The following is a 14,208-nucleotide window of genomic DNA, read 5'->3' as shown; positions in this document are numbered from 1 at the left end:
GTCTGTCCACGTTTCTTGTTTGTTGACTTCCTAAATGAGGAATCTTTGGCAGGGCCAGGCTCTGACTCTTCCTGTGCTCAGATGGGGCAAGGGGCCTCTTCGGCCCAGTGGATATTGTTTGAATAACTTAATTTTTATTAATACTTCACGCTATATTCATAATGATGACAGCCCACATTCATTCAGTGCTTTCAGGCGTATAGCATGCTTCACATGCACTGTCTCATTTGGTCTCCAGCTGGGGGCCTACCCTGCCAGCTCTTGAGGTCATTAATCCCACTGTTGGCTAACTCGCTGATGGTTCAGTTCTTTCTTGTATCAAGCCTAAGCCTGTTCCTGTAATTCCATCCATTGCTCCCAGTTTTGCCCTCTGACATCAAACAAAGTCAGTCTTATTCACATTCTGAGGGATAGCCCTTGGGAATACTGTAGAGACTGGCATGTACCCCTCCCCCTCAGGCTGCCTCTTAAGGTCCCTTCAGCCAGTTTGCCCAGGGCATAATTCTGAGGCCTTGTTCTTGGTATCAGGTTATCAGTGTCCTCCCTAAAATGAAGGGCTCAGGTCATCAGAGTCCCCAAGTAGGACTTGCTGGCTTCAGTGGCAGCTTGTGACTTGTTTCTCAAGCTCCTCAAGTACTACTTAATATCGAGGTCATCTCAGTGACAGTGCCACTGCCTCTCCATGGCATGTCCCCATGCTTTGTGAATTTCCTCCTTTGAGTGTGTCCGTCCTCTCCTCCTTTTCTGGCTCTCCTCTCTCCAGACCTCCCTCTTTTACTTATCTTTTCACCTTATCTTTCATCTTATCTTTTCACCTTTTTATTTTTTCGCACACTTTGGAGTAAGATGTTCTCATATTCCCACCTTGGCTCTTGTCCTTCCAAGTCTTAGTGACATGGTGAGGTAAATTGCCCAACTTTCAGTGATGTGGAGCCCACTACCTCTTGAAGCAGTTCATTCTACTTGGGGATTGTTGTAATTGTTGACAAATTTTTCTTTATTTGCCCCTGGGACTTCCCTAATTCCAGTTGCATGAAACATTTCCTTTGCTGTGCTCCAGGAGGGAGATCATTTGGGACTTTGAACAAAAGTAAGTCTTTTGGTCAGTGAAGAAATAACAAACATTGCACACTCTAGAGATGCAAGTGGACCACGCTTCCCTTTTTCATGCTTGTGGGAAGAGAGATCCTTAGTCCTACATACTTGATTTGTTGTTGCCAGGACCCTTGGACCCTGAAACCCTAGCTTTCCTTCTCCCCACTTAGAACTGTGACCTTGGTTTCCTTCCCCTCTTCTTCCTGACCTCACCTCAGTGACCTGTTCTTACTCATCTAATTTTTTTTGTCTTTGTTTACTTTTAGTTTACAAGTTTCATTACCACAATTCCTTGAGTTTCAAATTTTCTCTTCCTCCTCCCCCCCACCCCCATGGCGGCATACAATTAAGTATAGTATCTGCAAATACTTTCAAATGAGGCATTAGTCAGGTTATAAAGAAGGCCTGTAACAGATGGAATGAAGAATGGGAAAGAGGAAACAAAACCAAACAAGAAAATGCAAAAGGGCAGGTAGTTTGCGTCAATCTGGGTTCAATCGCAGTTCTTTCTCTGGATGTAAACATCTCTCTCCATCATGAGTCTTTTGGGTTTGACTTGTGTCTCTGGATTGCTGAGAAGAGTCCAGTCTATCAAAGTTGGTCACCACACATACGTTGTGTCTGTAATTGTGTACAAATTCCTCCTGGCTCTACTCTTCTCACTCAGCATCAGTTCGTACAAGCCTCTCCAGGTAAATATGAAGACCGTCTGCTCCTCTTTCTTATAGCACAATAGTATTCCATAACATGCATATACCACAACTTGTTCAGCCATTCCCCAATTGAGGGGAACCCCCTTAATTTCCAATTCTTTGCTACCACAAAAAGAGCTGCTATAAATATTTTTGTACATATGGGTCTTTTTCCCACTTCTATGATCTTTTTGGGATACAACCCTAGAAAAGTACTCACTTAATTTTTAACCTTGGCTTAAAGACTTGCCTTATCTTTGCTTCCTGATTTCCTTGAGCTCAGAGCCTTCTCATCTCCCTCTTTGTTCCTTCACCTCAAGTTATTTTGCTAGTTCTAGCACTTTTTCCCCTCAACTTCTCAGGTTCTCCTAGATTTTCCTTTTAAACACAACTATGTTTTTCATAATCCGCAAACCCTTCAGATCTCTTTTATGATTCCCTCTCCTGCTTACATCTAGGAAGTTGAAGAATCACAGACAAAGCCCACTCTATCCAAATATATTTTTAAAAAAATGTTAATGGTATGAGCCATGTTTTAATTCACCTTCTTGGACCACTGAGTTTTTTTCTCACCTTGCATAAGGTGAGAAATACTTTTATATAAAGGTGTTGAGGAGTAGCATGTTCTAATTGTAATTATTCTTTTTCCTTCCCCAAGAATATTTTCTTTAAGGGGAAAACACATTTTAGTAATGTACGTGTTAATATACCTTCTCTAATGCCAGTGGTGCCCAGCTGACCATGGGATATCACTCTTACAAAAGCAAAAGCTAGTAGGAATAAAGTTTGTACCTGCTTTCACTCAGTTGACAGATTGACTTAAAGTAACTAAATAGACTAGCCAGAGAGATGCAAAACTTTCAACTTGTTCCTCTTTGAAGTCTGTGCATTCATAGAAAACCCCCAAAAAGCCCAACACAAATTCACGTTTTAACAGAATTTGGTAAAATATGACTATTAGATGCTTAGAATATTTAGCCTGCTTCTTAACTCCAGTCCCATAGTACAGTCTTACTCCAAACAGTATTTCTATTTTATGACATTTTCATTGTTCCTTATCATACTCATTCTTTTTTTTTTAAAGCAATCGGGGTTAAGTAACTTGCTCAAGGTTACACGGCCAGTTATTTCTGGGTGTGGTGCTAAGTATCTGAACCCATATTTGATCCCCAGGTCATCCCAACACTGGAGCCTGTGCTCTTACTCGCTGAGCCACCTGGCTGCCCCCTCATACTCATTCTTTTAATAATAGCAAGTCGTACCGTGTTTCCCCAATAATAAGACCTAACCCGAAAATAAGCCCTCCCCTTACTGTGTAAGGTTCCTCTAAAATAAGCCCTCCCCCAAAAATAAGCCCTATTGAGATTGCTACTGTAGTGAAGGTGATCCCCTGTGCTACACGCTACATTACGGTACCCTCTGTATGCACCGCCCCCCCGGGTGAAACGCACGCCGCGCTCCGAGCTGCATCTAATCAGAGCCGCAGCAGTGAGCGCATCATCCTGTTCTTTATTGAATTCATTATTGAATAAAGGTACATTTTTTTGTTCACATTTACCTGTTCATTAAAATTGCTATCAATGTTCATTAAAATAAGCCCTCCCCTGAAAATAAGCCCTCTGGTGTTTTTCTGTCCAAAAAAATTAATAAGACAGTGTCTTATTATCGGGGAAACACGGTAGTAGTCAGGGAAGGAAAAAAGCTGACTGAGCCCTCTATACTCTCTTCTATTTCCCAGAGTTCCTCTGCCCATTTGATTTTCTGAGGCTTTCCTTGGAGAACCATGGTCCTCCCTTTGGGGCATGGAAGAGAGGAAGTCTTTTTTTTTTTAATTCCTTATGGGGTTCTGCTCTCTTCCTCTAAGTAGCAATAAATAGCAAGTGTTTCGATCTGTCATCTCATCCATGGGGATACTCAGCCCTGAAGGTCTCAGCCCACCCACAGTCTCATCCTTGCTTTCTCGTGAATCCTTTAGAGAGGACCTACCAGAAGCGTTGCAAGTCTCCTCAAGACCCTTTGACTTTTTGTCGGGAGCACAGCCGCCACTTGGGCTGCCCCATCTCTTAGCACTTGCTGGGTGTTGTCTTTGATACCACTGCTTGTGAACGAGTCCTTGTGCGTCAAAGGCCTTGTTTCTCCTTGCATCCTCCACACCAATGTCCATTGCCCTCTTGAACCGCTCAACATTTGAGGTGTTTACTGCAAACTTGGGGTTGGGGCATGTAGGAGTCCCTCAAATGACAACATCAAACACATTGAAGCTCATCTAGACCTCATTTTATCAAAGCCTGATATTGGTGCTACATCTGTTTAGCCATTGCCATGTGAAAATCAACTGGCCTCCCCCTATGCCTTAAGAATTCTTCTTATCTCCTTCTGACCCATCCTGATCCTGTGTCCTCACTACCTGTTCCTGTTAGTCCTCTGGAGAGAGGCTGTGCTCCACTAAGGAGATCCTGACTCAGAGGTACTCCACTGGCTTCAAACCAGTTGTCTTATCCTTACCAATGTCTGTCCCTGGCATTCTTACCTCCCTCTATTAACTTTTTTCCATTGTCCAGATAGACTTGGCATTCTCTGTGACATGCTGGTTCTTTTCTGATAGAGACTCCAACCATGGCTAATTTGGATGCCTCTGGGAGATCAAGCTTCTTTACCTCTGCTGTGCCTTCGCTCAGTTTCCCTAGCCTCTTCTACGTAGAGTGGACTTTCCTTTTTTATCTGTTTTTATCACATCTAGAAAAGAATGGCAGTTTACCTCTTGTTCTAAAGTTGCCCTCACTTTCCCAGTTTCTAGCTTCCCTGTTTTCTGTCACTAACTCATCCCTTTCCCAAGGGAGAAAAGGTGTGAAGCAAGCATGGGAGTCAGCGTTAAGGTCAGGATCATGGATTTCAAGCTGGAAAGCCTCAGAGGCCCTCAGGCCCTAGCAGTCATGACAGAAGTGAGGCCCAGCAGGTGCCCGGACTCTTGTGCTGGTACTTCCCCTTTACTGTGCTGCCCTCAGAATCGCTTTGGAGTTATATCAATCTGTGGTTCTGCTCCTCCCTTGTAATCCATGTAAGCTGAGCACATTTGACAATGTAGGTGCAGAGAATGATGTTTGCTGTAAGAAGGATCCAGCACTTGAACAGGTTTAAGAAAGGACAAAGTTTTTCACTGCTTGACACTGAGCATAATATGATTTTCACTTTGTTGCCCTCCTGTATTCATTTTGGCCCAATGCATTCTGATCTGAAAAAAGTATTTGGTTTCTGAATCTGTTTCTCCATTCAAATAGAGATGACAGTGCCTCAAAAGAAGGTACCTTACAAAGATTAATCAGATTATTTTAGAAAATTTGGACTGTCACCATGGGATCTTTTTATTTGGCCATAAGAACAGATATCTAATATTCAAGTGAGATGGTTTTGGTGATGACAGAGATAATGTTCAGTTTAGTGAAGGAAATGTGCTTGTCCAGTCGTTATTTTTTTGCTAGGGGAATAATTTTACAAGCATGTACATGAATTTTAATGGTTATCTTCATTGCACACTTGATATTGAGTAATTACAGATTAACCAAATCAGTTACTAATGCCCAAGAAATTATGTTCAGCCCTCCAAAACTTACATGCTCCAGGTCTGTAGGCTTGGAATTTTTGGCTAAATAACTTGGTATTTGTAGACCTAGCCTACCCTGACCAAGTTAGATGGGGAAGAGGGAAAAATAACCGCTCTTTTCCCATTTTTCATCCTCTGCTATGAAAATAAACCTATGAAAGGTAAAACTAGGAAAGAGGTGGGCACCAGACTCTTTAAAGGTGTTCAAAGGGACATCACTGGGTTTGAATGAACAAAAGAAGTATTAAGCACTTCCTATATATCTGATATTGGACTGAGAGTTGAGAGCTCAAGTTAAAAAACAACAATAGTCCCTGCCCTCAAGGAACTTGCATTCTATTAAGGAAGGACAGTGTGACTACTAGAAGTCACTATGTGGGCCAGGCACTGGAAACAGAGATACCAGCCAAAAGATCCCCTGCTCTGCCCTTGGGGAATGACCAAGGGAAGACACCTAAAGGGACCCTCGAGGCTGGGTGGTAGAAAGGGACATACCCGATTGGGGGGGAGGGGAGCACAAAGGAAGGGTGGTCCAGAGAGCTAGAAGCAGAGATGGGAGAGGACTGAAGCATGATGGGTCCTTTCTTGAATTGGAAGTTCGAAGAGGAACTCACCAGTGGAAGAAGGAGACTGAAAGGGGCTGAGCGATGGGTATTTTGGGGTGAGAAGGCATCTGAGGCAGGGTGGCAAAGTCTGAAGAAGACCCCTCTAGTGGGTGGTGTCCTGGGAAGGGTGTTGTGGCCTTTAGGCACAGGGCTGGTAAGCTATCAGTCATCTGATTAATGTGCCCTTTCCAGAAGCTGTGGATGGCAGGATTTTAGAAACTCAGGCAGTGAGTGCCATGGCAGGAAGTTGTCTGTGAAGCTTGGTTTGGTACCTGAGGCCAACTTCAGTATGCTGAGATTTCACCAATCAACATGTTGAAAGTCCTCAGTATGAGGATGGGTTTGGAGACTAAGACTGTGAGCCAAGTGAACTACTTGGAAAAGGAAGAAGTCCCCTAGAGCCCAGGAGCCTGGGAGAGGTGGCTGACTCCTCCTCCTGCCCAGCACCTCAGGGTGGTGTCAGAGAAGGAGCAGAAGTCTGAGCACTCGGGCCAACTAGACCAGCTGGAGAGGGAGACCTTTCTGAGCTTTGTTTTGTTGCTGCCCCGTTACTTTTATGCCATTTTTTATCCAGGACTTATTCATGTTGTGGCCTGTTCTTCCTTCTGGGGGTAACCAAAACCAGTGGTAGACCTAGAGCTGGTTGGTAGCATGCCTTGTGAGTTAGCTCCATTTCCCTGCAGATCCTCCTGTTAGGCTCATCTCTTGGATACCACCAGAGTTATTAAAGAGCCATTATAAACATTTTCTTAGAGTTCTTCTGTAAAAAATTTTTTAGCCATTTCCCAAATGTGCTCTGCGTGAGTGTACTTTCAGTTTGCCATATGTGACATTTAGTGAGTTTTCCAGTACCCTTACTTCTAGTCTTTTCCTTCTTAGATTACCCTCTATTTGTATGTAGTGATACACACATAGATCTTGAATATACAATTATTTGCATTCTATCTCCCCCATTAGAATGTAAGTTCCTTGGGGACAGGGAGCATGTTTTTTGCCCTTGTATCTTCAACACTTAGCACTTGCCTGTCACATATTAAAACACATAATAAATGCTTGTTGACTGATTGTATGTTCTCCTTTGATTTTCCATGACAGTCTGGTATGGTTGTGGTCTTACAGATATTACTGTCCCTTTTTTACAGAATAGAAAGGAAAAAAAAAAGAATTTAGGTGACTTTAGTGTTCCTAGAACAAATTGATGATAGATCTAATTCCAACAAACTGAAAACATCTTATTTTCCCAATAGGGTAAAGCATCTTATCTTAGTGGAGCCATGGGGTTTTCCAGAGAGACCTGATAGTGCTGATCAAGATAGGCCAATTCCAGTGTGGATCAAAGCCTTGGGAGCTGTATTAACTCCTTTTAACCCATTAGCTGGCCTCAGAATTGCAGGACCCTTTGGTAAGTACTTGCATCCTAGGAAAGTAAAGAGATGCATCTAGAAATTTTGTGGTTTTAGATTTCATTGAAACCAAATGAGAACACTTTAAAGAAATTTTTTGGGGGAGGCCATCAGTAATATCTTTAAACAACCTCCACTTTTTGTTTGGAAAAAATAGTCCCCCTGATATTGCCTATTGAGTAATAATAGTGATAGTCCATTCTTTACATTATTGTAGAGGTTCTAGGTCAAACAGAATCTCTCATCTACTACCTTACATGGAAATTCTAAAATGTCTTCATTATACAGCCAATGTATAGTGTGTCTGATGACTAATTGTAGACCCTGACACCCATCTTAGTAATAAATGTGCTTTTGAGTTACTGATTTTTTCCATCTACATTTCATGATTAACATGTTACATTTAGGAGGGTTGGCTTTATGTGTGTTTACATCTAAGGCCACTGCTAGTTGATTGTAAAGCCTTATTACTTGCTGTATCCTGGGGAAGTAAACCCTACTACCAGTCCTTCCTTCCCTGGTTTTCAGTAATACTCAGGCACATATTGAGTATTGTCAGATAACGTTGGCATATGTAGAGCTGACATTCAAAATAAGCTCTGTTAATTATGTTGACCCTCCTTGGTGTGACTTTGGGAGAATAGCATCTAGGATCTACATTTTGTTTGTTTTCATACTTATGGTTAACATCTGTATATCTGTCATAAGCAGTCTTCATGCAGATTACTGCTAAAACCTTCAGTTAGATTTAGGCTCTATGCTTTTGTTAGACTTTAAAGGATAAACTGATTTATTCTCTGTTATTACTCAGGCTTAAGCCTTGTGCAGCGTTTAAGGCCTGATTTTAAAAGAAAGTATGCGTCGATGTTTGAAGATGATACCGTGACAGAGTATATCTACCACTGTAATGTGCAGACACCCAGGTAAACGTCTGTTTCTGAAATTGATTATGATTCCATACATTTTTTAGGAAAATATACTAGAAAAATAAGTACCACAGAAAAGTGTTTGGAAATTTTCAAAAGTAACCTTTAACTTAGTTGCAAATCATTCAAGAAATACCATTAGGACCTACTATATAGAAAATACTTTTCACAATACTGTATTTTGGAGTTATCACCCTCAAAGAGTTTGTAATCTAATTGAGGAGAAAACAAGATGGAAAAATTTTAGCAATCATTTGTTAAGCTCTTACATGTCAGAGCATTGTGTTGAGTACTGAGCAAAGTAAAAACATAATTAAGATACATGCTTTCCCTTCATGGAGTTTAAGAGTAATATCATATAGTAAATGTCTCCAGGTGGGTGGCACAGAGGGTCTGTGGATTAGGTAGGACTGCAGAGGAGTGAAACATCACTGATGGAAATGATTTGAAAAAGCTTCATGGAAAAAGTTGGTTTTTAAGCTGTCTGCTCCTGGAAAGAGAGGGGACATTTAAATGGGCATTATAGGAATTATAGGATGAGGGTGCTGCCCTGAACCTAGGCAGGGAGACAGATATGAATAGGGGTGTGTTCTTGAAACACTGCCTAAACCCCATTGACTGAAGTTGGTTTGTGTAGAAGAGTAGTGAACAATGAGGTGGAAAGGTGGGCAAGGGGGCAGAAGTCACTGCTTGTGTTAATATAGTGTTAGAGGGTTTAGAAAGCAGTCTAGGGTCCCATTTGACTCAGATTGTTACCATGTATGAAACAGCTTCTAGAAACCAAAAGATCTCATTGGTTTGGAAACATGAAGAAAAAGTGTGGAGTTATATAGTTGCCAAGGTGTGCATTTCATGTATCCTGCCCTCAGCTTAGGAGTTTCCTTTCTCTTCTCTATTCCTTGTGCCTAGAGGCCTTTTCTCTATGGCCTTGGAGGGAAAGACAGTGGAGCCTTTGCAAAATGTTGTACATCAATGTAGTTTGACTTTTTAAGTAGGGGAATTTTAAAAGACCCTAACTGGCAGGGGACGCTCACAATTATTAATACACAAAAAGAAGGGAGCATGGGGGAAAGGATAGCATGTGCACAGCTGCATTGGTTCAAGCAGAGTAGTTCATATTCACAAAGGAATGAAATCGCTTTTGCCATTATCAAAGTCCTAAATAAGAGACATATCGTTCTATATTATGAGGAAAGTTACAGCAGCCACCAATCGAACACCATGGGATGAGTCCATCAGCAAGTGTTGATGAGTTGTGGCAGTCACAAACTAGCCAGCTAAAACCTGATTATAATACAGCTGGGAAAGCCTCTCCAGCCCAGTGCCTCTCAAAGGAGCAGGCCGGCTTCTTTTTAGACTAGAGGGGCTGCTTGTAGACACAGAGATCCCGAAAGTGTACATGAGGTGGGGGAGTCTGAGTGGACAGCCTCAATTTTTTCAGCAAGGCATTTTGAAAAGGGGAGATGGAGGTCTTGAGGATAACAAAGAAGCCTTTTGGGTGTGCTGGAGAATCAGTAGAAGATAAAAATAAAAGAACTGGCAGGCTGCAGTTGGTCGTTAGTGGGACAAGTTTGTATCATTTCATGACTTTTTTAAAGGATCAGATTGTGGGGTGGGATGGGATGGGATGCACTTCTCTCCCACTACCAGTCATGGGCTCTGCCATTAACGTTTCCCTCTCCCCACCTGCCTGTCTGTAGGTTGGTGGAACTCCTGAGCCCCACTGTAGATCCCTCTTTCTCCTTTTCTTCCTGGTGAGAGGTGGCATCCCTTTTACTTTTTATGTACCTATTCCCATTACCACTAATGCCCAGCCAGTCTTGTGCAACTTAATATGGTAATTTAATCTCTCAGAGACTCAGTTTCCTTATCTATACATTACTGGATGATCCCTGATATCCTTTTCATCTCGAAATTCTGTGATGCTATGAGCTTTCTTTTCTATGACCACAAAAGGTCAGTGACTTTATTTCAGGTCTTCTACTAGATTAATATACCAGCTCTGAGGTTTTAAGTTATCCTTATATAAGTTCCACATTTTGAATTAGTCTAGAATTAATACCAAATTATTTATTCTTTATTACTAATACCAAAAATGGTTCTTCCATCTTTATGAAAATTTCTATTAAATATATCTTTACTGGAACTTGATAGGCTATTTATTTTGGAAAGAGTGGAAGACATGGCTCTGATTCTTAATAAAATTCTAGGCAACTTAGATCTATCCAATAATGTGTGACTTTTACCTTTAGTAAATTCTTACTCTTTGGGGATCTTATATTCACATTTACTTAGCATCTAATGAACTAACTTTTTGGTTTAATTACTCAAATCTTAATATGACTTTCTCCTTTACTTTTAAGTGGTGAAACTGCTTTTAGAAATATGACTATTCCTTATGGATGGGCAAAAAGACCAATCCTCCTGCGAATTGGTAAAATGGACCCAGACATTCCAATATCTGTAATCTATGGAGCCCGGTCTTGCATAGATGGCAATTCTGGCAATACCATCCAGTCCTTACGGCCGCATTCATATGTGAAGACTATAGTGAGTGTTTGGATTATTTGGGGTTTTCTTTTGTATTTGGTGTATAATTGTTTATGGTCAATCAGCAAGCATTTAAAAATCCCCTACTGTGTGCCAAGAATTAAGCTGTATGTCAGGGATCCAGCAGGGCAGGTGCAACTTTTATGGAATGTACACTCTGGTGGGAAGACCTTACATGGATTGGGAGGAGCTTTGGTTTGGGAGTGATATCCTCACTGCCCTCACAATTGTAAAGAAAAGATGGGAATTCCCGGGGCTATGTATTAGAAGCCTTCTGACTGGATTTTTACTCTCTAATTTTTTTGGAGCTCAAAGGAATACCTAAAAAATGCTTTAGAAAAAAGTTCTCCAGGACTCACCCACTTAATCTTTTTTTTGCCAAAATCCATTCTTTAACTGCATTAGAACAGGTCTTTGCACACATTTAAGTCCCTCAGTGAGTCTATGATCGCCCTGCTGAGGGTTCTCTTCTCATTGATTGGGATGTGCCCATTGTATATAGTCTCTCTTTTTTTTTTCTTTTTTTTGCTTTTTGGAGGGCAGTTGGGGTGACTTGCCCAAGGTCACACGGCTAGTTTTTGTGTTAAGTGTCTGAGACCAGATCCAAACTCAGGTCCTCCTGACTCCAGGGCCGGTGCTCTATTCACTGCACCACCTAGCCACCCCATTGTACATAGTCTTAACCCTGTGTGATTCTGTGAAGTGTCCTGTCTCCTCCACAAAGAGTTATGTAATACATGTTGGAGACTGACCTTGTAACCCTTTTACATTCTGCATGATTTTGAGGGCACTAGTGCAGTACCCAGGCTGGTTTTACATCTGGCAAGAGTTGTCCTTTGTTCTTATTAAAGTTTAGTAAAACCCGTCTTCTTTTTTTGGGGAGGGCAGCAGGCCAAGTGGGCAGAGGACTGGAAGTGTTTAGTCTCTGTGTTCCAGACGTCTCTCTGAAGCAAGTAGGGGCACAGTGGCAGGTGTTGAGTTGTTTTGATACAGGAAGTTTCCTGCTTGGGAGCCACCTGCACCTGGGCAGTGGGAAGTGATGGGTCTGATAAAAACAAATAAGTAAGTTGGATAGATAGCACTGGAGTTTACCGGTACCTGCAGCCTGAAAACAGGGTGAGGACTCTGTTAAGGGGTTCTGTCAGCCAGCTAGCACATTGCCCTGAGCCTGGGCTCGGGTGACTTGTTCCATCAGACACCCACTGACTTACGCTGTTCTCACCCAGGCTATCCTTGGCGCGGGACATTATGTGTATGCCGACCAACCCGAAGAATTCAACCAAAAAGTAAAGGAGATTTGTGATTCTGTGGACTGACCCCATTCAGATGGATGGACAGCCCTGGTGCCGGATGCAGCTCCTCACTGATGACTCTGAAAATGTGATGAAGAATCGGGACACCAACACGAGAAGCCGAGCGGTCGTCCGGGCCCTCGTTTTGCACACTTGGCATTTCTTCATGAAGTCACCTGCACATTTATACCACGTCGTGCCTTTTTGGATGGGAACCCCTTTTTCAATAGAAATTCATTTTAAATACATACAGAAATCTCAGAAACCTTTAAATAAAGGGTTTCTTGCCTCCCAGACATAGTGGAAATATTGTGATTTTTTAACTGGAAGATTTTTTTCAGATTTAACTTTGCTATATTGAATACTTTTTATATTGGAATCTACCTTTCCACTATAAAGACTTTATTATGTCATTGTGTTATGAAAGGTGCAATTTCTTTTATTTATGTCTTCATAGGATTAACATGTGTTTGCTGTTGGGTTAGCCATGTCCCTTCTCAACATGTGTTGAGAAATAGCAAATTTTTGTATCAAAAGATCCCACGTGGCCCTTGATGACATTGCGATAGGCTGGGAAGCTGCTTAGGGAAGGGAGAAAAGGGAGGAGCCAAAAGGAAAGAGCCCTGGACTGAGAGAAGGTGCTCCATTCCCTGTTTCCAGGTTATCAGGGCAGCGGGTCAGGGCCCTTGCAGAGTCCACTGTGAGTACAACTGTCTGTGGTTTAACTCTTCATAAAGGAGTTACACACGTCTTGTGTAAGACATGAATGGTAGCACATAGGAAAGGCTCTGGAGCATGGGGGGAAGAGCTGCACCTGGAGCCATGAGGGCTTGGGTTCCAGTCCCATTTGCAGCAGTTTCTAGCGATGATAGAACAAGGCACTCACGCCCTCTGAACCTCAGTTTTCTCATTTATAAAATGGAAATTATAATAGCACCTGCCTCCCAGGACTGTGATGAGGATCAAGTGTTTGGGAAACTTTAGAAACGTGCAGTGTGAATTTTTATTATTATGTTTCTCTGATGACAAGGATTTTCATGCTTTAGTACTTTGAAGGGCTAAATGATTTACCTGTACAACCTATCTTTGTTATAATTGGATCCTTATAAGATACTGCATTAATTGATGGGCCCAAACTGCCTGCTCTGTTTCAACAACTTCTCAGAACAGGTTTTCTTCACTTGGACTATCAAGGCAGCCGTCTTTGAACCACAGCCTTACAGTATTGTGACAAATGATAGCACATTTTCATCAACAACTCCTAGTGTAGCCCTGAAAAGTCAGCAGCTGATTTCTGTAGTGAAAATTCAGGGTGTGTCTAAAATTATTTTAAACACTCATAATTATAGCATTGGAATACTTTTAAAAATTTATAACTATACATAGTGGGTTATATGTGTACACATATTTCTCTAAACACACACACATACATATTTTTAAACCCCCCAAACTTTAAATAACTGCCATAAACGATGATGCTTTCTTGCTATGATTAAAAAAAAAACCCAAAAACTTCTCATGGAAACTGAAAACTAGGGCCATATAGTAACTGGTTGCCAAAATATCTCTTAATGGGAAACAAAAACTGGGAAAGAGTTACTGGGTGAAATATTTGGGCTTCACTTGTATGTGGTATTAAACTTTTAGGAGAGGCAAGTTTAAGTAAAGACTTGAAAAATACAGCAAGTGATACCTTAATATGTTTGATCCCAATCTTTAGTAATTAAATATTGGGTTGTACCTCTTAGCAAATAAACTCTTCTGTTTTTTGGCATTGATAGGTGAATTTATTATAGGTTAATTTGCCTTGGTGATCCAATGTTCCTTCCACTAGTCAAATAAAGTAGTCGGGTGAAAGAAGATTAGGGGATGAGACATTTTGTTTTCAAGAAAAATTTAACATAGGATTATTAGTTCAAAGTGTCATCTTGAATCTTCAGATTACCTTTTATAGTCTTGAAAGGTTGAATTTCTTTGTTTTTTATATTTTTAGATTTTTTTTTTTTTTGGTTTATTTTTAGGTTTTAAGGAGTGTGCCAAAAAA

The 14,208-nt window shown here is 41.3% G+C and overlaps 1 protein-coding gene across 1 annotated transcript in view; it reads left to right on the top strand.

Annotated features, from left to right (window-relative positions):
• The window catches only part of ABHD5 (abhydrolase domain containing 5, lysophosphatidic acid acyltransferase), a 33,629-nt gene extending 21,052 nt beyond the window's left edge, over positions 1 to 12,577 (top strand). The window contains exons 4-7 of the mRNA XM_069088594.1: positions 7,241 to 7,395; positions 8,208 to 8,319; positions 10,686 to 10,872; positions 12,099 to 12,577. Coding sequence (XP_068944695.1) covers positions 7,241 to 7,395; positions 8,208 to 8,319; positions 10,686 to 10,872; positions 12,099 to 12,188 — 544 coding nt within the window. The 3' untranslated portion in view covers positions 12,189 to 12,577. The remainder of the gene's footprint in view (positions 1 to 7,240; positions 7,396 to 8,207; positions 8,320 to 10,685; positions 10,873 to 12,098) is intronic.
• The last annotated feature ends 1,631 nt before the right edge of the window (positions 12,578 to 14,208 follow it).

Source organism: Petaurus breviceps, unplaced genomic scaffold (genome assembly GCF_028583685.1).
Source record: "Petaurus breviceps papuanus isolate PSGF00001 unplaced genomic scaffold, PetGlider_PUasm1.0 185, whole genome shotgun sequence".
Taxonomy (NCBI): domain Eukaryota; kingdom Metazoa; phylum Chordata; class Mammalia; order Diprotodontia; family Petauridae; genus Petaurus; species Petaurus breviceps.
This window is presented reverse-complemented; position numbering and strand designations above follow the sequence as displayed.